At 47.5% G+C, this 24,770-nt stretch overlaps 2 protein-coding genes across 2 annotated transcripts; both read right to left on the bottom strand. All coding sequences in view use genetic code 12, as the record gives it.

Annotated features, from left to right (window-relative positions):
* Window positions 1-376: 376 nt before the first annotated feature.
* Window positions 377-10,923, bottom strand: LODBEIA_P58720 (uncharacterized protein; the record flags this gene model as incomplete). The annotated part of the gene is made up of 2 exons (XM_066976252.1): window positions 377-10,121; window positions 10,346-10,923. The coding sequence occupies 2 exons, from the start codon at window positions 10,921-10,923 to the stop codon at window positions 377-379; spliced, it is 10,323 nt and encodes a 3,440-aa protein (XP_066832810.1).
* A 5,597-nt stretch (window positions 10,924-16,520) lies between these two features.
* On the bottom strand, window positions 16,521-20,066 carry LODBEIA_P58710 (uncharacterized protein; the record flags this gene model as incomplete). The annotated part of the gene is made up of 2 exons (XM_066976251.1): window positions 16,521-19,407; window positions 19,489-20,066. The coding sequence occupies 2 exons, from the start codon at window positions 20,064-20,066 to the stop codon at window positions 16,521-16,523; spliced, it is 3,465 nt and encodes a 1,154-aa protein (XP_066832809.1).
* Between the last annotated feature and the right edge of the window lie 4,704 nt (window positions 20,067-24,770).

Below are 24,770 nucleotides of genomic sequence, written 5' to 3'. Positions count from 1 at the left end.
ACTGGTACCTCTACTCCAAGTTAAGCTCTACAATCACCCAAAATATCCATAAAGATCTCCTATATTCTAATAATCTCTAATCTCTAAAACACAAATATAAATATAAATATATAGACAAATAAGCAAATAAAACGGGAATTCATAAATGGGATAACCTTTTGCTAGTCAAAGCTAAAGGACCGAAATCAACTTCAATTCAAAATGCACACAGTACAAGATCAAAGAATTGAAGAAAAGTTTAAACGACGATGGCGAAATCAAAAAGAAAAGAAATTTAAGTGGTGGGGTGTTTTGTATGGTTGTTTGGTTGTTTGGTTGCTTGTTTCGATGATTGGTTGTTTGGTTAGGTGCTAGGGTATCGCAGTCATCAAAGGTTTTAAATAACAGTGACAACAGTAGTAAGCAACCCAACAACAAGAGCAAACCTCTTGTTAAGTTTAAATGAACTAGATGACGAGTTTTCAGATTGTGGAACAACAACTGCTGGGTTGGACGATGATGCAGATGATACAGATGCTGGTGCTGGTGCACCGATTGATGACGTGGTGAATCCCGAAGTGTATGATGACAAACTTGGATTGTTGTTTGCAACTCCTGATGGGTTTGATGCTGATCCTGTTCTTGTTGCAGATGCAACTCCGTTACCAGCTTGCGATTGAGAACCAGTAGAGCCAGTAGGTTGGGCTCCTGAGCCAACTCCGTTACCAGCTTGCGATTGAGAACCAGTAGAGCCAGTAGGTTGGGCTCCTGAGCCAACTCCGTTACCAGCTTGTGATTGAGAACCAGTAGAGCCCGTAGAGCCGGTAGGTTGGGCTCCTGAGCCAACTCCGTTACCAGCTTGTGATTGAGAACCAGTAGAGCCCGTAGAGCCGGTAGGTTGGGCTCCTGAGCCAACACCGTTACCAGCTTGCGATTGAGAACCAGTAGAGCCAGTAGGTTGGGCTCCTGAGCCAACTCCGTTACCAGCTTGTGATTGAGAACCAGTAGAGCCCGTAGAGCCGGTAGGTTGGGCTCCTGAGCCAACTCCGTTACCAGCTTGCGATTGAGAACCAGTAGAGCCAGTAGGTTGGGCTCCTGAGCCAACTCCGTTACCAGCTTGTGATTGAGAACCAGTAGAGCCCGTAGAGCCGGTAGGTTGGGCTCCTGAGCCAACTCCGTTACCAGCTTGTGATTGAGAACCAGTAGAGCCCGTAGAGCCGGTAGGTTGGGCTCCTGAGCCAACACCGTTACCAGCTTGCGATTGAGAACCAGTAGAGCCGGTAGGTTGAACAGTTTCAGATACTGTTCCAGCTTGAGACTGCTGAGGTGCTCCAGTACCATTACCGGCGCCCGATTGAGAGCCGGTAGAGCCAGTATGTTGAGCAGTTCCAGAGACAACTCCAGTAGCTTGACCATTAGCCACAGAAGTTCCCGAACCTTGACCAGCACTAGCACTGGCTTGCGTTTTTTCACCTGCAACTGTAGAGCCTTGAGCGGTGGTGGCTTGAGTTCCACCAGGAGCTACCGTATTAACTGAATCTGCTGACAATGTAGTGGCTGAACCCGAATGTTGAACACCAGGTGTAGCACCTGTTTGTCCTAGAGTGGTAGTTTCACCTGAACCTTTGCCTGTTTTCTGACCTGTCGTCTCAACAGTGGCTTGTCCGCTAGCAGCGCCACTCGTATTTGTACCAGCAGCGCCATTTGAAGGTGAGGCTGCAGTAGCTGGGGATTGCTGACCACCGGAAATCACAGTCTGCTGACCTTGGGTCTTGGCTGATCCACCAGTTGCAATAGAGCCTGTACCAACGGTTTTCGTCGTTTCGCCTGTATTTCCACTGTTTCCTGCTCCAACTGAGTTTGTTTCAGTTCTTGTACCAGTAGATTCTTGCTGGCCATTTCCGTTTTGTGTGGTTACTCCACCTGTTGCACCAGGACTTCCAGTTGCAACATTACCAGTTCCCGAATTACCCACCGAGCTGTAGGAAGTGCATGGGACTGTCAAGGTCTCGGTTTTAGTAATCTCTTCAGTGTACACCACTCCATTGGAGGTGGTGACAACAGTGGATGTTGCAGTAGTGACGACAGTAGTAGAGCTTGAAGCAATAGCTCCACTCTTGGTATTGCTGATGATTGGTCCTGGAGTTGCTTCACCGCCTTTTCCTTGATTCTCAGTTGTGGAGCATGGGACTGTCACGGTCTCAATTGTAGTAATCTCTTCAGTGTACACCACTCCGTTGGAGGTGGTGACAACAGTGGATGCTGCAGTCGTGACGACAGTAGTAGAGCTTGAAGCACTAGCTCCACTCTTGGTATTGCTGATGATTGGTCCTGGAGTTGCTTCACCGCCTTTTCCTTGATTCTCAGTTGTGGAGCATGGGACTGTCACGGTCTCAATTGTAGTAATTTCTTCAGTGTACACCACTCCGTTGGAGGTGGTGACAACAGTGGATGCTGCAGTCGTGACGACAGTAGTAGAGCTTGAAGCACTAGCTCCACTCTTGGTATTGCTGATGATTGGTCCTGGAGTTGCTTCACCGCCTTTTCCTTGATTCTCAGTTGTGGAGCATGGGACTGTCACGGTCTCAATTGTAGTAATCTCTTCAGTGTACACCACTCCGTTGGAGGTGGTGACAACAGTGGATGTTGCAGTAGTGACGACAGTAGTAGAGCTTGAAACCAAACCTGAAGCCAAACCCGATGTCGAACTCGATGCCACACCCGAAGCCGATCCATTAGATGTCTCCGACGAGCCAACTTGGCTTGATTGAGATGAGGTGGCAGCATAATTGCTCACTCCAGGAGCAGAAGACCCAATAGAACTTGTGGTACTGTGTCCACTTTGACTAGTAGGAACCAACTGAGTACTAGTGTATTCAGTAGCACCAGACCCTGTGACTGTGGTCTCAGCAGTGGTCGAACCCTTGCCTGAAGCTGTCTCCAGTGAACCAGCAGTAGCAGTTCCTGTACTACTTGAGGTTTCGGTATTTTGGTAAACCGACGAGTAAGGAATAGCGTCAACAGATGATGAGTAGATTGGACCCGATACCGACGAAAGGCTGAGGGAAGATGACTCGGAACTTGGATCAGATGAGGAGGTCTTTGAGGAGGTCAGGCCCGACAATGACGATGAGGCGGCGGATGATTCACTACTTGATGATGCGTGTGGGAAGGTTGTGATTGTAGTCGAAGAAGTGTCACTCACCGAAACGATTCCAGAGTCAGTCTCAACAGAGCCATCTGAAAGAGTAGCAGTCCAAGTAGTGGTAAACTCGGTGGTGAAAGCCGAGCTTGGGCTGATGGATGGCTCCGATGAGTAGGCAGACAACGAGCTCGACGAAACAGCGGATGACTCACTACCTGATGATGCGTGTGGGAAGGTGGTGATGGTAGTCGAAGAAGTGTCACTCACCGAAACGATTCCAGAGTCAGTCTCAACAGAGCCATCTGAAAGAGTAGCAGTCCAAGTAGTGGTAAACTCGGTGGTGAAAGCCGAGCTTGGGCTGATGGATGGCTCCGATGAGTAGGCAGACAACGAGCTCGACGAAACAGCGGATGACTCACTACCTGATGATGCGTGTGGGAAAGTAGTGATCGTAGTCGACGAGGTGTCCGAAACAGACACGTTACCAGAGTCGGTTTCAACTGAGCCATCAGACTCGGTTGTGGTCCAGGTAGTGGTGTACTCGGTTCTGAAGGTGGATGGGTGTGGGAAAGTGGTGATGGTAGTCGACGAGGTATCACTCACCGAGACGATACCAGAGTCGGTCTCAACTGAACCATCCGACTCGGTTGTAGTCCAAGTGGTAGTGTACTCGGTTCTGAATGTTGATTCAGCCAGTGAACAGTCAATATCCCCTCTCTTGCACACTATTGGGCCAGTAGACAGCTCATGTGGGAAAGTGGTGATGGTAGTCGACGAGGTGTCCGAAACAGACACGATACCAGAGTCGGTCTCAACTGAGCCATCCGACTCGGTTGTGGTCCAGGTAGTGGTGTACTCGGTTCTGAAGGTGGATGGGTGTGGGAAAGTGGTGATCGTAGTCGACGAGGTATCACTCACCGAGACGATACCAGAGTCGGTCTCAACTGAACCATCCGACTCGGTTGTGGTCCAGGTAGTGGTATACTCGGTTCTGTAAGTGGATGGGTGTGGGAAAGTGGTGATCGTAGTCGACGAGGTGTCCGAAACAGACACGATACCAGAGTCGGTCTCAACTGAACCATCCGACTCGGTTGTAGTCCAGGTAGTGGTGTACTCGGTTCTGAAGGTGGATGGGTGTGGGAAAGTGGTGATCGTAGTCGAGGAAGTATCACTCACCGAGACAATTCCAGAGTCGGTCTCAACTGAGCCATCAGACTCGGTTGTAGTCCAGGTAGTGGTATACTCGGTTCTGTAAGTGGATGGGTGTGGGAAAGTGGTGATCGTAGTCGACGAGGTATCACTCACCGAGACGATACCAGAGTCGGTCTCAACTGAGCCATCCGACTCGGTTGTAGTCCAGGTAGTGGTGTACTCGGTTCTGTAAGTGGATGGGTGTGGGAAAGTGGTGATCGTAGTCGACGAGGTATCACTCACCGAGACGATACCAGAGTCGGTCTCAACTGAGCCATCCGACTCGGTTGTAGTCCAGGTAGTGGTGTACTCGGTTCTGTAAGTGGATGGGTGTGGGAAAGTGGTGATCGTAGTCGACGAGGTGTCCGAAACAGACACGATACCAGAGTCGGTCTCAACTGAGCCATCAGACTCGGTTGTGGTCCAGGTAGTGGTGTACTCGGTTCTGAAGGTGGATGGGTGTGGGAAAGTGGTGATCGTAGTCGACGAGGTATCACTCACCGAGACGATACCAGAGTCGGTCTCAACTGAACCATCCGACTCGGTTGTGGTCCAGGTAGTGGTGTACTCGGTTCTGTAAGTGGATGGGTGTGGGAAAGTAGTGATCGTAGTCGAGGAAGTATCACTCACCGAGACAATTCCAGAGTCGGTCTCAACTGAGCCATCCGACTCGGTTGTAGTCCAGGTAGTGGTGTACTCGGTTCTGTAAGTGGATGGGTGTGGGAAAGTGGTGATCGTAGTCGACGAGGTATCACTCACCGAGACGATACCAGAGTCGGTCTCAACTGAACCATCCGACTCGGTTGTAGTCCAGGTAGTGGTGTACTCGGTTCTGAAGGTGGATGGGTGTGGGAAAGTGGTGATCGTAGTCGAGGAAGTATCACTCACCGAGACAATTCCAGAGTCGGTCTCAACTGAGCCATCAGACTCGGTTGTAGTCCAGGTAGTGGTATACTCGGTTCTGTAAGTGGATGGGTGTGGGAAAGTGGTGATCGTAGTCGAGGAAGTATCACTCACCGAGACAATTCCAGAGTCGGTCTCAACTGAACCATCCGACTCGGTTGTGGTCCAGGTAGTGGTGTACTCGGTTCTGTAAGTGGATGGGTGTGGGAAAGTAGTGATCGTAGTCGAGGAAGTATCACTCACCGAGACAATTCCAGAGTCGGTCTCAACTGAGCCATCCGACTCGGTTGTAGTCCAGGTAGTGGTGTACTCGGTTCTGTAAGTGGATGGGTGTGGGAAAGTGGTGATCGTAGTCGACGAGGTATCACTCACCGAGACGATACCAGAGTCGGTCTCAACTGAGCCATCCGACTCGGTTGTAGTCCAGGTAGTGGTGTACTCGGTTCTGTAAGTGGATGGGTGTGGGAAAGTGGTGATCGTAGTCGACGAGGTGTCCGAAACAGACACGATACCAGAGTCGGTCTCAACTGAGCCATCAGACTCGGTTGTGGTCCAGGTAGTGGTGTACTCGGTTCTGAAGGTGGATGGGTGTGGGAAAGTGGTGATCGTAGTCGACGAGGTATCACTCACCGAGACGATACCAGAGTCGGTCTCAACTGAACCATCCGACTCGGTTGTGGTCCAGGTAGTGGTGTACTCGGTTCTGTAAGTGGATGGGTGTGGGAAAGTAGTGATCGTAGTCGAGGAAGTATCACTCACCGAGACAATTCCAGAGTCGGTCTCAACTGAGCCATCAGACTCGGTTGTAGTCCAGGTAGTGGTGTACTCGGTTCTGAAGGTGGATGGGTGTGGGAAAGTGGTGATCGTAGTCGACGAGGTATCACTCACCGAGACGATACCAGAGTCGGTCTCAACTGAACCATCCGACTCGGTTGTAGTCCAGGTAGTGGTGTACTCGGTTCTGAAGGTGGATGGGTGTGGGAAAGTGGTGATCGTAGTCGAGGAAGTATCACTCACCGAGACAATTCCAGAGTCGGTCTCAACTGAGCCATCAGACTCGGTTGTAGTCCAGGTAGTGGTATACTCGGTTCTGTAAGTGGATGGGTGTGGGAAAGTGGTGATCGTAGTCGACGAGGTATCACTCACCGAGACGATACCAGAGTCGGTCTCAACTGAGCCATCCGACTCGGTTGTAGTCCAGGTAGTGGTGTACTCGGTTCTGTAAGTGGATGGGTGTGGGAAAGTGGTGATCGTAGTCGACGAGGTATCACTCACCGAGACAATTCCAGAGTCGGTCTCAACTGAGCCATCAGACTCGGTTGTAGTCCAGGTAGTGGTGTACTCGGTTCTGTAAGTGGATGGGTGTGGGAAAGTAGTGATCGTAGTCGACGAGGTATCACTCACCGAGACGATACCAGAGTCGGTCTCAACTGAACCATCCGACTCGGTTGTGGTCCAGGTAGTGGTATACTCGGTTCTGTAAGTGGATGGGTGTGGGAAAGTGGTGATGGTAGTCGACGAGGTATCACTCACCGAGACGATACCAGAGTCGGTCTCAACTGAACCATCCGACTCGGTTGTGGTCCAGGTAGTGGTGTACTCGGTTCTGTAAGTGGATGGGTGTGGGAAAGTAGTGATCGTAGTCGAGGAAGTATCACTCACCGAGACAATTCCAGAGTCGGTCTCAACTGAGCCATCCGACTCGGTTGTAGTCCAGGTAGTGGTGTACTCGGTTCTGTAAGTGGATGGGTGTGGGAAAGTGGTGATCGTAGTCGACGAGGTATCACTCACCGAGACGATACCAGAGTCGGTCTCAACTGAGCCATCCGACTCGGTTGTAGTCCAGGTAGTGGTGTACTCGGTTCTGTAAGTGGATGGGTGTGGGAAAGTGGTGATCGTAGTCGACGAGGTGTCCGAAACAGACACGATACCAGAGTCGGTCTCAACTGAGCCATCAGACTCGGTTGTGGTCCAGGTAGTGGTGTACTCGGTTCTGAAGGTGGATGGGTGTGGGAAAGTGGTGATCGTAGTCGACGAGGTATCACTCACCGAGACGATACCAGAGTCGGTCTCAACTGAACCATCCGACTCGGTTGTGGTCCAGGTAGTGGTGTACTCGGTTCTGTAAGTGGATGGGTGTGGGAAAGTAGTGATCGTAGTCGAGGAAGTATCACTCACCGAGACAATTCCAGAGTCGGTCTCAACTGAGCCATCAGACTCGGTTGTAGTCCAGGTAGTGGTGTACTCGGTTCTGAAGGTGGATGGGTGTGGGAAAGTGGTGATCGTAGTCGACGAGGTATCACTCACCGAGACGATACCAGAGTCGGTCTCAACTGAACCATCCGACTCGGTTGTAGTCCAGGTAGTGGTGTACTCGGTTCTGAAGGTGGATGGGTGTGGGAAAGTGGTGATCGTAGTCGAGGAAGTATCACTCACCGAGACAATTCCAGAGTCGGTCTCAACTGAGCCATCAGACTCGGTTGTAGTCCAGGTAGTGGTATACTCGGTTCTGTAAGTGGATGGGTGTGGGAAAGTGGTGATCGTAGTCGAGGAAGTATCACTCACCGAGACAATTCCAGAGTCGGTCTCAACTGAACCATCCGACTCGGTTGTGGTCCAGGTAGTGGTGTACTCGGTTCTGTAAGTGGATGGGTGTGGGAAAGTAGTGATCGTAGTCGAGGAAGTATCACTCACCGAGACAATTCCAGAGTCGGTCTCAACTGAGCCATCCGACTCGGTTGTAGTCCAGGTAGTGGTGTACTCGGTTCTGTAAGTGGATGGGTGTGGGAAAGTGGTGATCGTAGTCGACGAGGTATCACTCACCGAGACGATACCAGAGTCGGTCTCAACTGAGCCATCCGACTCGGTTGTAGTCCAGGTAGTGGTGTACTCGGTTCTGTAAGTGGATGGGTGTGGGAAAGTGGTGATCGTAGTCGACGAGGTGTCCGAAACAGACACGATACCAGAGTCGGTCTCAACTGAGCCATCAGACTCGGTTGTGGTCCAGGTAGTGGTGTACTCGGTTCTGAAGGTGGATGGGTGTGGGAAAGTGGTGATCGTAGTCGACGAGGTATCACTCACCGAGACGATACCAGAGTCGGTCTCAACTGAACCATCCGACTCGGTTGTGGTCCAGGTAGTGGTGTACTCGGTTCTGTAAGTGGATGGGTGTGGGAAAGTAGTGATCGTAGTCGAGGAAGTATCACTCACCGAGACAATTCCAGAGTCGGTCTCAACTGAGCCATCAGACTCGGTTGTAGTCCAGGTAGTGGTGTACTCGGTTCTGAAGGTGGATGGGTGTGGGAAAGTGGTGATCGTAGTCGACGAGGTATCACTCACCGAGACGATACCAGAGTCGGTCTCAACTGAACCATCCGACTCGGTTGTAGTCCAGGTAGTGGTGTACTCGGTTCTGTAAGTGGATGGGTGTGGGAAAGTAGTGATCGTAGTCGAGGAAGTATCACTCACCGAGACAATTCCAGAGTCGGTCTCAACTGAGCCATCAGACTCGGTTGTAGTCCAGGTAGTGGTGTACTCGGTTCTGAAGGTGGATGGGTGTGGGAAAGTGGTGATCGTAGTCGAGGAAGTATCACTCACCGAGACAATTCCAGAGTCGGTCTCAACTGAGCCATCAGACTCGGTTGTAGTCCAGGTAGTGGTATACTCGGTTCTGTAAGTGGATGGGTGTGGGAAAGTGGTGATCGTAGTCGACGAGGTATCACTCACCGAGACGATACCAGAGTCGGTCTCAACTGAGCCATCCGACTCGGTTGTAGTCCAGGTAGTGGTGTACTCGGTTCTGTAAGTGGATGGGTGTGGGAAAGTGGTGATGGTAGTCGACGAGGTATCACTCACCGAGACGATACCAGAGTCGGTCTCAACTGAACCATCAGACTCGGTTGTGGTCCAGGTAGTGGTGTACTCGGTTTTGTAAGTGGATTTGCTACTCGAATTTGCTTGCGAGGAGGAAGAGCTAACGGTGCTTGAGCTAGTAGGAGAAGTGGAGCTTGCAACACTTGACGATGCTGTTGATAATTGCACTTGTGAGGATGAAGTGACTGAGCTGCTGCTTGAGCTGATTGGTGAGGATGAAGATGAAGATGTCACAATCGAGGAAGAACTTGAGCTGGAAGTGGGTGGAACGGTTGAGGAAGAAACCAGGCTAGTAGACGGCGAGCTGGAAGCAGTGGAGGAGGAGGATGCGGCCGACGACACACTTGAGGATGCTTTCGAGCTCGAAGATGCTGAGCTTGAAGACGAAGTGGCTGAGCTGGATGGTGCGCTCGATGACGAGGAAGCAGCGGAAGATGACGCCTTTGAGGATGACGAAGAGGCAGCAGATGTGATGCTGGCACTCGACGATGAGGATGATGTCGCAACTGAAGAAGAAGACGACGACGATGATGATGATGATGCAATTGTGGACGAACTGACAGCTGACGAAGCCGATGTGGGGAAGTCTGGTGGAGGTTTACATAAACACACAGAAGGCACCTTCAGATTAGGCACGGGACCATTATATTGAACCAGCCCAAGCAAATTGTTTGGAATTATACCACTTGAATCCGTAACAACTTGAAACTTTGAAGAGTCGTAACCGGGACCAATGATGAATTTTTGGGAAAGCAAGTTCAAGAAACCAACACCCAATGCAGTCAAGGTCAACGTACCACTACTACCATCGTACTGCACTGCTGGAGTACCGATGACTGGAATTGAGAGCAAGGGAAGGGTAAGACCCAACTTGTTGCCTCCACCGAAACCAACCACAGTGTACGTGGCTGGAAGACTCAATGGCTGAATCACAATAGAAGCAGCCGAATCAGCAAGATAGAAGGTTTGCGATTGGTCAATTGGAAGCACAGCATTGGAGATGTAAATCGTTGAGCTCTGGGCTTGGATACTAGATTAAGGGGTTATTAGTTAGTAAGGAAAAAGTTGCAACCAAATTGCGGCCTCACTATTGTTGGTGGGTTTGAAAAAGATCAACTGTCACGTGATTGAAAAGTCTCGTATGGTAGCGATGGTTTGAAAAAAAAATAACTCGGCTTAGGTGGCTGCTTTTCTGCGCCACCCTTTTAATTTTTTTTTTTCTCCCACCATAGGCTCTTTTTTTTTAACACGTACCATCCCGAACCTTTAATTGAGGTCAATTGTTGATAGCTAGTTCTATGGAGACAAATTGAACCCGTGTTTGTAATTGACGACAATGGAGTACCCAAGTTGACAAGCGCTTTGGAAACTTGGTTCTGGTGAAACACAACCAAACCCGAGTTTTGCCAGTCAGCAGCAGTAAGGCCAAAAGTGGGTGGGTTGGTTCCATCGGCAGCAAAGTACACTTCACCGGTGTTTCTGAAAGACGCACCGATCAAGTTATAGTTTGGAGCAATAAGAGTCTTCAACGAGTTGAAGGAGATAATACCGTCATTTCGTATCGAGTTGAGAACACCAAGCAAAGTTACTTGAAGCCCAACGAGTGGGTTCGAGGAACTAATGTACAAAGCAGCTTTCTTTTGAACAGTCAAGTCGCCCACAAAGGCCGAGACTGCATTGTCGATAATCGACCAGTAGGCTCCGCTATTGATTGTGATGGAGCCTATACCTAGATTGATGGTACCTCTTGTAACTGTGTCTTGCGTGATTGTCAACGCAATTGCACCTTGGAAAAGGAGAAGCAACTGCAATAGAAGCTTTTTAAGATGCATCTTTTGGTATAAACTTTGCTGTAGCGACTGTGAATGAGGATACCGATCAAGCTGTAGGTAAAAACCTTTCATGGTTCTTCTGGGAACACGGGATTTGCAACCATCTTTATACAACGCGGAGAACCAACCACAACTGCCCTGGACAACTCCCGGTGAACTACAGAGAGAGCAAAAACAAAAACCAAAAGGAACCACCGAAACGGATGATTTCCAGAAGGGAAGCAAAAGGTGGGTTTCCTAACTAGGCTTCCATTCTAGCGTGGGTCTAAGGGTTTTTAATCAAGGTGGTTGCGAAACGAGTACATCCCAAATTCGCTTACATCGCACAAAATCGTCGTCCGCTTTCTCTCTCATAGTTTTTTTTTTCAGACTGATGCTGCAAAGGGTCCTAAGTGGCGCCAAAATTGCGCCACGACGCCTGGCGAGACGGAGCAGCATTCACAGGGTAAAAAGAAGCAAAAGATCCCAGGCTACATGTACGAGCTAGAAATCAGTCTAAGCGCAAAGCATTCGACCGGTTATGAGCAAGAATAAGTGGGGCAATGGGCATTGAAAAACTCGTCTCACTTTGTCATCCGTTTATCCAAATTAAAAAAAAAATTTGCCGAGCAGTGGGACATGAAGAGGAGATGCACTATCGTCAATGCTGTTTAATGACTTCAAGGACCGCCGTTTGGACGAGTCGCGAGGCGGTCTTGGAACAGCCTCATTCTTTTCTCCTTTTTCTCATAGCAGGTCTCGAGTCGATACTGCAAATCGTTTTGTCGTGCTTGTTATTTTGTTGGTTTTTTTTTTATTTTTCAAGATATGAAGCCACTCCATTGATAACAATAAGACGTCGATGGTAGATCTTTTTACACGTAGTCACCACAACGTTTACTTCTTTAAATGGAAATTGTCTACCGACTTTGATCAAATCTAGGAGAGAAAGAGCGGTTTTTAGACAATGAAAAAAGTCAAACAGTATCGGTGAAAAAGCAAATAGTTCAAAAAAATGCAGAGTTGGAGTAAACTTTGGAAAAAAGTTTAAGCATTTCGAAAGAAAACGTTCTGGAAAGCACGGTCTTTGCAAGAAGGATTGAAGCTGATAGTTGCGAAAGTTTAAAAGTTTACCTCGAGATGACACATCGTCCACCGTTGAAGTAACCGTGTTTTGATAAGAGTGTGGCTCGGTGATGCCAGAAGGAAAGAAAACTAAAGAATGGTGAAAAGAATAAAAAACCAAAAAGAAAACCCCCCCCCCCACGGTCTTCAATCTCTACGCTTTTTTGACCTGTCTCCTATTCTCTCCTAATTGTCTCCTTAATCTCCTATTTATCTCCTTCGTCTCCACCGTCAGCTCCCAGCTCTACCCCCCCCCCCCCCCGCCTCCCCATTTCTTTCACTCATCTTGCCTCCTATTGCTCACTCTCCCCGCTGGAGACTGCAATTAATGACTAAAGAAGGTTAGGTGCCTCGCGTTGAAACCTTTTCGCAAAAGTAGAGCGACTTATCGCTTCTGAAATAACGCCCTTTAGCGCACTTTACCTAAATAACCAGCGTGAGTTGAAGAAGACAAAAGAGAGAAGAACCCTTTACGAACACTTCTTCGACGATGAGCTTCGACAGCCGGTTGACACAGCAACTTTTGAAATAAAGTTCACTGGTTTCACCCCGTAGCAACTTTTTGCGTCCACTAAAAAGAAGCGAAAGCGGCCGAAAAAAAGTCAGTATTTCCGAAAATAAACTGCAAAATGTTTGGGCTTGGTAAGCTATCCCACAAATTTCCGACATGTACACAGCGATTCATCACACTCTGCACAACTAAAAAGAAAAAAAAGCAAAAATTAGACGAAAGTCTCAATGAGGTTTGAATGTGGGCAGTACTTACACCAGTGCTTGACGCAGGTTGGCTTGTCTTTCGTAAATTCTTGCCGGGCGGCACCCCAGGCAGATCTCGCAGTGCGGCACTCGCTTTACTCTCACAAGCTCTTATGTGACCCAGAATTTTAGCCAGCTATGAACAAAGCAGAACGAGAGAGAGAGAGAGGGTGTTTTGCAGATCTGGTAGCCCTCGTGATGCTCCGGCAGTTATATGCATCCAGTATGAGCTAAAGCCCAGATCTACGCCGGCATGATGTACGAAGCTTCTCGTAGCTTTTTGAGCGGTATTGTTCAAAGGCACGAACTTGCCTAGAGATACTGGCACTGGATCAGGTCTCGCAGATCTTTTTAGCCAACACTACAGAAGCACAGGGTTTCAAGCGCATACTCTCCTTTGTTTTTCTGTTCTTTCTTCAAACCGTAACTCACCAACAGGGTTTGATGCTTCTAACCTTGACCTAATTAAGCAACTCCTCTCAGCTCTTGAATTTTTCTAGTGTTTCCCCTTTCCCCCCCTTTAAAAGTGCTACCCGTGGATGAGTGGACGAGAGGGCAGATGGCTATAAAGCTCGACATTTTGTTTTTTTTTTTTTACTTGCCGATCTCAGGATGGCCTGATAATAGAGTAAATGAAGAACAATGCAAACGTTTGCTATTTATTTGCGCTCCTACCCTCCGATTGTTCGAGTAGGTAGGTCGAATGGCACCACGCAAACGTCTTTAGAATATGAAGAGCCAAATCCATCTTGATGTGCGTAGCAGGAGCAGATCCACCATTGAAAAGCAAGGCAAAGAACAAAAGGAGGTGCGATGCTCGAGCGATTGGCAACCTTTGTCAAAGTAAGAAAAAATCTCACAGTCATGTCTTCCGGCCACGCGAAGCTTTTTAGTACCCTGTCTAAGTCCTCTGAAATTGCGTTCTTTTTCATTTATTGTTATTTCTTTTTTAGGCTTGTTTGTTTGTCGGGTTATCTCGTTATCAGAATACTTCCCGTTGTGGCTTTGCTCCCTGTACGGCAAGGGTTCAGTTCTCACGGTGGTGTTCTCACCTGGTCAACAGTTCAACTTAACTCTGGCTCAGCGCCCCTCTGGTGCGTGGGGGTGGGGGTGAAAGTGGGGTACGGAACAGGGACTATTTAACAGCTATCAAACTACCATTTTTTTGGCCTGGCTCAAGTGGATAAATAGGCACCACATCAAGAGATACAGGGTACTAAGTCCACCGGTGTACCCGATTGGCTGCTTCGAGCGCAAGTTTATTTGCTCATGCACCAATATCATTTAATTCCGACTTGTTGATCCTTTCTGGATTGTAGAATTTCACCTTGTCGTCTCAGTCTAGAACGAAAATATTTTAACAAAAACAAGCTTCGTAACTGCAATTGAGCAACAGATTTGCAAGTTGCTCGAACTATATCAACCTTGGTTCTAGAATGGTGAAGCAAGAACAACAACAACAACAACGTTTCCAACTCAACCGACCTTGCAGTTATCTAGTGAAGCCTTCGTTTCGGTTGCTACTTGCTTAAAGAACCGCCAAATCAACCTTGTCTTCCGTATATTTTCTCCATGACGCCCTTGAGATATATCAAGAAGAAACGGGAGGTCGGGATGTCGGGGGGAGGGGGGGCTTTGTTCAATTGCAAAAGGATCCATCTCTACCTCGCTAGCCTGCACAGTGCTACAGCAATCCTCTGAAAATGAAATTGAAAAAAAAAAACCAATGTATCTGGCATATGCCTGTTGAAGGCAGACAACTCCGGTACATTGTTTTATTCTTGGAGTTGGAGTCTCACCTTCCATGTAGCATTCGGAGAGCGATTTTTCTCAAAGCACCGTTCGTTAAAAACTGACGTATTTGCAGTCGGGGCCTCTAGCCTCTAGCCTCTAGAGCGTCAAGCTTTTGGCAATGGTACAGTATTTCCTTTATTACCTCTCAAGGGAGCTGCTAGGTGTAGCGCAAGTTCCTCTGTCTTGAAATCAAAAATTGCAAAAAGCACATCCCTCGCCACGTCATGAAACCTTTTACGGGTTTGCAGCCCCTTTATGAGACAAGTGCTTGTCTCTGTAAATCCACTGGCAAGGTTGGGAACCATTGGGATCAACGACAGCTTGATCATCTGATTTTCCAGGTTTTTATGAATGGTGCCATGTTTTTCTGGAGATCGCACTAAATTGGCCAATAGCTCGTAAAAAATACATGAGAAGTGGAATATGTTGGTTTCCACGGCACCGGAGGAAGAGAAGTACCGTAGATCTTCAACAAAAAAAAACAAAAGGTATTCTTCTAGGTGAACAGAGGCCCACGTTTGTCAATTGTTTTTGTCCAAAAAAAAAAAAAAAACTGGCTTGCTTGAGTTGAATTGGGACGGACGAGCAACGCAATCCTCGTGGTAAAACGTTGTCAAAGTGTCAATAGTCTTTACCCGTACAACTACCCACTCTCCCTTCTCTTCCCGTAACTTATCCACTCCATGAACAAACACTTATCTACCAGAGTCACAGCCTTAGTGGGGCCAGCGACCCCGACCTCAAAATGCACGGCGTTCTGAAACATCTTTTTTTTTTTATTGGATGTACTAAAACGGAAGGTCCCTTTCTCAATACTGTGTCAAGGTCTTAATAGCACGAGGCGTCGTCTTTCCTTCGCTAAGAACGCCTCAGTTGGCCTGTGTGAACGTTTCTTCCGCTGGAGATCTTCCGCTGTCTGAAAAATATCGAGTGTCACGTGAGTCTCATTGATAGGCGGCTTGGTTGTTATAGTCGAAAAGTTGACAGTGTAGAAGGCTGATTAGTACAGCTCCATCCGTATCTAGTATTAGCGACTGGTTTTTACCTTGGAGCTTCGCAATCGTGGCGGCGAGTACCAATGGCCATTCTTTCAAACAAGGTGACCTCCCAAAGCATTATCCCCAATGTAGGTGGGGAAAAAAATCAATCCCCGTGGCACTATTGGATCCAGTATTTAACGTGGGAGACCTGGACTCACTTGCAAAACATCCCATCCCTCTTGTTGTGCCATCTGTGCAACTGCACGTATTCACATCGCATTGACGCAGAAGTTGTTGAAATTACGCAAGATTCATAAACGGCTGGTCCGTGTGTCCAAAAGTATCCTCAAAAAGTAGTACTTTCTTCTTGAGGACTAAACAAAGTCGTTTCGGCTTGCGCAAAATCTCGCCTAAGACTCTCGTAAAGGCGGTGCGGTTGTTCTGTTTCTGGTCTATTGCAGAGGTCTGGCTTTTTCTTCGCCAACTGTCAGTAAATAGAAACCAGTGGCAGCAGTAGTAGTAGTGGTGGTGGTGGTGTTGGCAACGCAGACGTCTTGCTTCCTGTGATCTTCGGCCTGAACCGAGGAAGCAGAAAATAAAAAATGATAAAATACACACATACAAAAAAGCGCAATCCAATTTAATCCACACGGGAGATTTACATGGGGCTGATCACAACATGAACTCCCAGCTCCATTATCCCTGTCCATGTCCAAGATAGAGTTATTGCTGCAAGGTTCGTACAACTGGTTAACATGAGTGTCTCTAAAAATTATGAATATTCTACATACTGGTATAATTAAGTCACTTCTACAGACTAATTAGGACGCCACATAGGAACCGAAAAATCCACTGCAACCGCCAAATACAAGGAAAGCATTGATATAGATTGTCAGCAAAAACCGAAAATGAAGAACTGAATTGGGAATTGTTTTTTTTAATGGATCAAACCTTGCCGGTAGCTTAAATGAAAGCAATCAAAGTAATGAGTCCAAGTACAAATGCAACAGGCTTGCCTGGAAGTGTAATTGCGGCAGCGGCACCTTCGTAAGGAAGGGCGGATTGAGTAGATGACGAACCCAGTCCACTTGAACCAGTTCCACCGGTGCTACCGCCACTAGAGCCAGATCCTGAACCAGTGTTACCACCGGAACCAGATCCTGATCCCGATCCAGAACCAGAACCAGAACTACCGCCAGAAGCGGATCCCGATCCAGTACCAGTACCAGTACCACTAGAACCGGATCCCGATCCCGATCCTGAACCAGTACCATTAGAACCTGATCCTGAACTGGATCCTGATCCCGATCCCGATCCCGATCCTGAGCCTGATCCTGAGCCTGATCCAGTCTCACCACCTGAACCAGAACCAGAACCTGAACCTGAACCTGAGCCTGAGCTACCGCCAGAACCGGATCCTGAACCAGTACCACTTGAACCAGAGCCTGAACCAGTACCACTAGAACCAGAGCCTGAACCAGTCTCACCACCTGATCCTGATCCTGATCCAGATCCAGATCCAGAGCCTGATCCTGAACCAGAGCCTGATCCTGAACCAGAGCCTGATCCTGAACCAGTCTCACCACCTGAACCTGATCCTGAGCCAGAACCTGAACCTGATCCTGAGCCAGAACCTGAACCTGATCCAGAGCCTGATCCTGAACCAGTCTCACCACCTGATCCTGAACCTGAACCTGAGCTACCGCCAGAACCGGATCCTGATCCTGATCCTGAGCCATTATTTCCGCCAGCTCCCGCACCTTCAGTAGGTGATGAGCCACCGTTTGTGTTGGTGAAGGTCAGAGCTTGACCACCTCCCAATGCGGAAGAAAGCTTAGTGCCAGTTGTTCCTCCATTAGTTGGCTGTCCTGTTCCTCCATTAGTTGGTTGTCCTGTTCCTCCATTAGTTGGCTGTCCTGTACCTGTGTTGGTTGGCTCTCCAGTGCCGCCGTTTGTTGGTTGTCCTGTACCTGTGTTGGTTGGCTCTCCAGTGCCGCCGTTTGTTGGTTGTCCTGTTCCTCCATTAGTTGGCTGTCCTGTACCTGTGTTGGTTGGCTCTCCAGTGCCGCCGTTTGTTGGTTGTCCTGTACCTGTGTTGGTTGGCTCACCGGTACCGCCATTAGTTGGCTCACCGGTTCCCGTGTTGGTTGGCTCACCAGTACCTCCGTTTGTTGGCTCACCGCTTGATGTTTCTGACGATGTTTCAGCACTTGATGTTTCTCCACTTGAAGTTTCTGAAGTAGGACCAGTACTTGATGTTTCTGAAGTAGGACCAGTACTTGATGTTTCTGAAGTGGGTTCAGCACTGGAAGTTTCGCCGCTCGAAGTTTCTGAAGTAGGACCAGTGCTAGATGTTTCCGAAGTAGGCTCAGTACTGGAAGTTTCTTCACTCGAAGTTTCTGAAGTAGGACCAGTGCTTGATGTTTCTGAAGTTGGTTCAGCACTGGAAGTTTCGCCGCTCGAAGTTTCTGAAGTAGGACCAGTGCTTGATGTTTCTGAAGTGGATTCAGCACTTGATGTTTCTGAAGTTGGTTCGGTGCTTGATGTCTCAGAAGTAGGCTCAGCACTGGAAGTCTCAGAAGTAGGCTCACCGCTTGACGTCTCAGAAGTAGGCTCACCGCTTGATGTCTCAGAAGTTGGTTCGGTACTTGATGATTCCGATGTTGGCTCGGTGCTAGATGTCTCAGAAGTAGGACCAGTGCTAGATGTTTCTTCACTTGACGTTTCAGAAGTAGGACCAGTGCTAGATGTTTCCGAAGTAGGCTCAGTACTGGAAGTTTCTTCACTCGAAGTTTCTGAAGTTGGTTCAGCACTTGATGTCTCAGAGGTTGGCTCGGTGCTTGACGTTTCCGAAGTTGGCTCGGTGCTTGACGTTTCCGAAGTTGGCTCGGTGCTTGATGACTCAGAAGTTGGCTCGGTGCTAGATGTCTCAGAAGTTGGCTCGGTGCTTGACGTTTCCGAAGTAGGCTCAGCAGTTGATGACTCCGAAGTTGGTTCAGCAGTTGATGACTCCGAAGTTTGCTCGGTGCTTGACGTTTCCGAAGTTGGCTCGGTGCTTGATGACTCAGAAGTTGGCTCGGTGCTTGATGACTCAGAAGTTGGCTCGGTGCTAGATGTCTCAGAAGTTGGCTCGGTGCTTGACGTTTCCGAAGTAGGCTCAGCAGTTGATGACTCCGAAGTTGGTTCAGCAGTTGATGACTCCGAAGTTTGCTCGGTGCTTGACGTTTCCGAAGTGGGCTCAGCAGTTGATGACTCTGATGTTGGCTCGGTGCTTGATGACTCCGAAGTTGGTTCAGCGGTGGATGACTCCGAAGTTGGCTCGGTGCTTGACGTTTCTGAACTCGTTGCTTCAGAACTACTAGTTTCAGTCGAAGAGGAGACCACCAGCGATGAGCTCGACTCAGTTGGGAATGGTGGAGGAGTTTGGCAACGACAAACATCCGGAACATCCGAGTTTGGCACTGGACCATTATACTGCACGCTTCCCAAAATATTATTTGGCAAAAGACCAGTAGTATCACTTACAACCTGGAAATTCGTTTCGACGTAACCTGGTCCGATATTGAAGTTTTGAGAAAGCAACCCGACTCCCAAGCCTCTCAATGTGAGCACACCGGTTCCTGCATTGTATGAAATGGCAGGTTGACCGAGCAATGGAATTGTGAGCAATGGTAAAGTGAGACCGATTCTGTTACCTCCGCCGAAACCGTACACCCTGTAAGTGGCTGGGGTGGACAATGGTTGAACAACAAGACTGGAGGCGGAATCGGCAAGATAAAATGACTGGTTGGGGTCTACTGGGAGGAGGGCGTTGGCAATGTACATGGTTGAATCTTGGTTGAGTTGGATACTAAATGCAATTTTTTGTTAGTAATGAACCAGCATGAAATGAAAAACCAAAAAAAAAAAGAGTTGATGTGAAGAGACATACCATCCCGAGCCGTCGATACGGGTCAATTGCTGGTAGATTGTCAGGTAGAGACAAATCAGCCCCGCGTTGGTGATTGCGAGTGCAGGAGTACCCAAGTTTATTATAGCGCTCGATCTCTGGCTCTGGTAAAAGACAACCATCCCGTTGTTGGTCCATGAAGCTGCAGTCAAGCCCATCACGGGAGGAAGGCCGCCGTCAGCAGCAAGATAAATGTCACCGTTGTTGAGGAAACTAGCGCCGATCAAGTTATAGTTTGGCGCAATCAAAGTTTTCAACGAGTTGAAGGCGATGATACCGTCGTTGGTGATTGAGTTCAAGACTCCCAACAACGTGACTTGCAAGCCCACCAATCCCGAGTCAGCACTAATGTAAAAACCAGCATCTTGATCAACTTGCAAATTCCCCACAAGGGCCGAGACTGCATTGTCGATGATACTCCAATACGCGCCCGACTCGATGATAATGTCGCCAATGCTCAAGTTGATGGTGCCTCTGTCGACTCTGTCTTCAGAGATGGTGATTGCCTCGAGCCCCCGAATTAGGAAGAACAAAAACGGGTATAAAAGCTGCCTCAACATTTTCGATTTCGTTTTGTTTCTTACAAGCAATTAAACGATTGAAGAAGCAATTGAATGATGAATTGATGGCAAAAGAAAGGGCTAGGTGAGATTTGAGACGACTTTCAAAGACGAACATCTACGGGCTTTTATATTGTCAGGAATAACAAAACCGTTGATCTAAATTATAGGGGAGTCTTTGCTAAAAGTCTAGCTAGACATAGACAAGCACCATGTTGTTGTTTTTTTAAAAATTCTGTCTTCAAGTTGTGGCATTAGCTAGGGGGGAGGTTGAAGGTACTGGAAAAATTCTGGATTGTATCAACGCATCCTCGTCCGTATAGTATCGAGAGAGGTGTGAGAGTGACTGCAAAAGTGTTTTGCGACACAAAGCCGAATTTGAAAAAAAGCCACGTATCTTGCGGTAGTGGCTGCAAAGGGTCCAAAGTTTTGCAGGAAATTAAATTAAATTAGAGAAAAGGGAACCAATTGAGCAGTAAATGCACGGTCTTAAAAAGAGGTGGATTTGCATATGAACTACGGGTGCGTCCTCTTCTGCTCTTGAAGCTATGGGCTTTTTTTTGGATTGGTTCTGGTTCTTCGTCACTTTCGTCATTTTTCGTCATTTTTCCCTCACGGAGGGCCCACTTGCTGCTGAGTAGGTGAAGATTGAACAATGAACAAAGAAAAACAAAAGATGGCATTTATCTTGCTCCAAACATAATCAACAAGAACTGCAGACGGTAGCAGACGGAAAAGAGGGGGTGGGTGGGGGGTGTTAGAGAAGGGGGGAGTTCGTTTGAATGCCACGGTTTTGGAAATAGAAAGAAAAAATGGACGTTGATGATGGGAATCGTAAAGATGGGTCAAGTAGGGAATATACATCCATCTCCAAGCACTCTTGGAAGTTTGTCTTGCCCATAACGAATAGAACCTCGAAAATAAAAAAGAAATGAACACAGCGGGCGCAAACACGACGATTACTTGTTTTTTTTTAGTTGGGTAAGTCTCACATGGATCTAAAGTTTAATCCCCAAGAATAACATACCCAGCTCTCCACCAACGACATCTCCTTATTCTGCTTCTTCTTTCTTCTTCAGTGGGATTCTCGGGTGGGAATTTTGGCAATCCCCACAAATCGAGCGTGGTTATGTCCCAATTTAGCCAAAGCTAAAACCAAACTAGAGATTTCTTGGAACATTTGAGGGTTTGAGGGTCTAAAAACTTGAAAAATATACCAGAAAAGAAAGGATGTCATTTGAAGATAAAAAAAAAGCCATGAACGACTACTTGATACGGTCGAGTCCGTATTTGTTTACTAGGAATGGAAACGTTTGAAGTGTGTTGATTATCATCTTCTTCACCACCATCGTTGTGGTTGTTCGATATACTTGCTCAACTCTTGTTCTTCTGCCAATCCCAAACCGAAAAAAAAAAAAGAGTTTTGGGGGGTTGCACCACTGCGACTAGTGTAAACTCCCACCCAAGCTCAACAAGGGTCGGGTCAACGGCATGTGCAAGGATTCAAGTTTTATCTTCTAGCACCTGGTATAACGGATTTATTGACGTAATTTATAGCCGTGGGAGGGAGTGAGACGAAGAGTGGGAAGGAAAAGGGGGGAGGGGGTGTGATGGCACTTGAAGCCAATCTACTCCCAGAATCCAAACCCTCACCAAGCATAAGAACCGCCAGGTGCAAGAGCGTGAAAACATCGCACGGGAGGAGTGTGGCAAGGAAGAAGGAGGGAAACAAAGGGAAGAAAGGGTAGAAAGTGTCACTGCACGCAAGATATCCCCGCCAAAAGCACGTCGCGTATAAGCTACAACACCACCAACAGCAGCAGCAGCAGCTGTAGCAGGTAGATCTGATTGTTTATGGGAGCTGCAGTCGACAGCCTCTGATGCTTCCTCTTGAAAACAATAGAAAATGGTAAAAAATGTTAATGTGTTAAAAAGGAAATATGCAAAGAGAGTTTAGTATGCCTTGGGCTATTACGACTTTCGGAAGATCGTCAACAGCTTCGGGAGATGGAGTTGGAAATAGAAGAGGTCATGAAGAGCAACTGCGTTTGTCGGTAAACTCTTGCAAAACTCTGTTTGTCGCTGATCTTGACACTGTGCAAGACCCAGAAGAACCCAGAGGGTGTACCAGGGTATCCTGCTTCTTGTTCCGCTCACTGCATGTCTGCCTGTCCGCTTGTTTGCTTGTTTGAGGACAAGACATGGCGCATAAGGGTTCTCTGGTTGTGAAATCTTTTTACAAGCGGCCTCGCTTGATCTTGCAACAAGGGCTTGACGTCCCGATTGGGGCCGAAACGATCTGGCCTTGGCGCAATTCAATTCCTGCGCTTGTAGATCCTTTGTTTTCGAGAACAATTGCCAGCGGTGGCGCCCGTTCTTTTGTCTCCAGTGACTATTGGGTTGGGATTAAACCCACAGGATTCCATGGGTAAAAAAAATTTTGTGTTGGGGAGGGAGAGACGACGTACGCTGCAACGGCATCATTTTGACATCACTGTTTTATTGTTCTGTTTGTTTTAAAAGTGCCCTACTGGAGAGAAAGAAACGCAAATTGCGGAATGAATGGTTCGAGTCGACTGGGATTTTTGGGCTGGGTCTATTGGTGGTCTATTTTTAATAACTACGATGGAGGAAAAAAAAAAACAAAAAATGGTGCAAGAAAAACACCTCGAGGCAATTTATTCTTGCTTCCGCCAAGTTGAACGTTTGGTGGTTCTTGTTTACGCTTGTCCGTGACTCGGGAGTCTAGTTTCGTCGTACTGGCAAACTTTAAAATGGAAAAATCTTAAAACGGCATCGGCAGCCTCGGGGTAACGTTGACGAGGAGCAAGTTGGAGAGGGAGGGAGAGGTGGAGGATGAAGAGGAGAGTAAAAACGGGTGGCTGAACAAGCAACAGTATACGATATTTGCTCTCGTAGCTTTGGGAGGGTGGAAGCGGAAGTGGAAGTGGAGATTGTGGTTTTGACCAAATGGCCCGTCGGTATTGGCCACTTGTCTTGACGTTGGCCGTATTTCCATTTTTCCTCACTAAAATCGACCATCGTGGATTTTGCCCAAACTTGCAAAAGAAGAGAATGGTGCTAGTAGTTTTTGTTGATAACAACAAACAGAGGCGCGTGAAAATGTAAATACCACGCTTGACGCCTGGCCTGCAGCTGGAAGTCAAAGCCCCAGATGTTATTGTTGCCAAAGTGCTTTGTTCTTCGTGGACCAATGGCTAAAGCAGGACCTTTGATGAAGCGGTACTGGGGGTCGTAAGGTCAACAGCAACAACTCCAGCTTCCAGAACCATACGCCACAGACATAGCTTTAAGAGGAGAAGTGGAAAGAATCACTTCTAAAGCTACTGCTGCAGATTTCACAATTTTTTGGGGTCTTCTTGGTGCTGTAGTGCTAGTGCTAGTGCTAGTGTTAGTCGTGGTGGTTGTAGTACCTCGGATGAGGTCACGTGCAGATATCACTTGATTTTTAAGTGGGGGCCAATTTCAATTACGAACCTCTTCTTTCATCCGTGGAGAGACATTGGAGCAGCTGACAAGTTTCCTTTTGGAGGTTGCAGCGTCGAGGTTGACCCCAGCCACTATATCCTCTCCTCTCTGCTCACCTCCCCTCTCACCTCTCCGCTTGATTTTCAAAAATTTAGAACCTACATGCACGCGGCCCGCCGCTTTATCTCGCAAACACTACATTCCAGATGCCCCAAAACTTTTACGGTCCAAGAAGCACATGTTTCAAACGGAAGCTTTACTCCAGAGTTTGATAACATTGCCGTTGCAGCCAATGAAAATCACCGTGGTCTACCTTTCATCCTCGACACCTGAAGCCAACCACACTGCAAAAATTATAGCCATAGTTCTAAAAGGCCAACTTAGAGCCCCCCACCCCAAAAAAAAAAAAAAATGTGTTGAGAAACTTGTACATCCCCTTATACTTTCCTTTTTTATTTATTTGTTTGTTTATTTATTTTGACCTGTTTTCTTTAATCACTTTTTTATTTTTATTTTTAGTTTGGGCTTGACATATTTGGCGGTTGAGGCAGAGGAGGCCAGAGAAGGGGAACGGGAAAGCAACTTTGGTGCTTTGAGATGATAAAAATCTGTCAAAAAACGCAGTTTGCAAGTTAGATATTGCACCATTCTGCATCTCTTTTTCTTTTTTATCCCCAATAAATAAAAACAAAAAAAAAGAGTCTAGAAATTTCCAATCCTACCTTGCCTACGTTAGCTGCTGGCACGAGAGCACGAGATCTTTAGTGCGGTGTTCTTGGTTGCAGATGGATGGTGCATGAGGTCAACGGAAGCAACGGTGACAAAGGAAGGGGGGAGGAGAAACAGGACAAGTATTGGATGGGCTCCTTCTTTTTGGAAAATAAATTTAGATCAAGATCAAGTCCCCCCAGTTCCCAGTTTCACGTTGGAGCTGAAGCTTGAAGGTGAAGCTTGAAGTTGTTCCAGCATCATTGCACAGCAAACTTTGAATGACGCCAGGACTGAAACAGAAAGATTTAAAACCAAAAGTACATTAAAAAAAATTAGTGGGACATATCTCTGCATTTTCCACACAAACTGTGCAAACTAATGGGAGTTTTTGGTGTTTTTTGTTATTTGCTTTTTCGAAAGCGTAAAACTCTGCGCTAGAGGAGTGATACGTGTGGTCTATGATATATGTGATATATGATATATATATATGTCATATCATTGCTG

Source organism: Lodderomyces beijingensis (assembly GCF_963989305.1).
Source record: "Lodderomyces beijingensis strain CBS 14171 genome assembly, chromosome: 8".
NCBI classification, from domain to species: Eukaryota; Fungi; Ascomycota; class Pichiomycetes; order Serinales; family Debaryomycetaceae; genus Lodderomyces; species Lodderomyces beijingensis.
The sequence above is the reverse complement of the archived record's forward strand: the minus strand, read 5'-3'. Positions and strand labels throughout refer to the sequence as shown.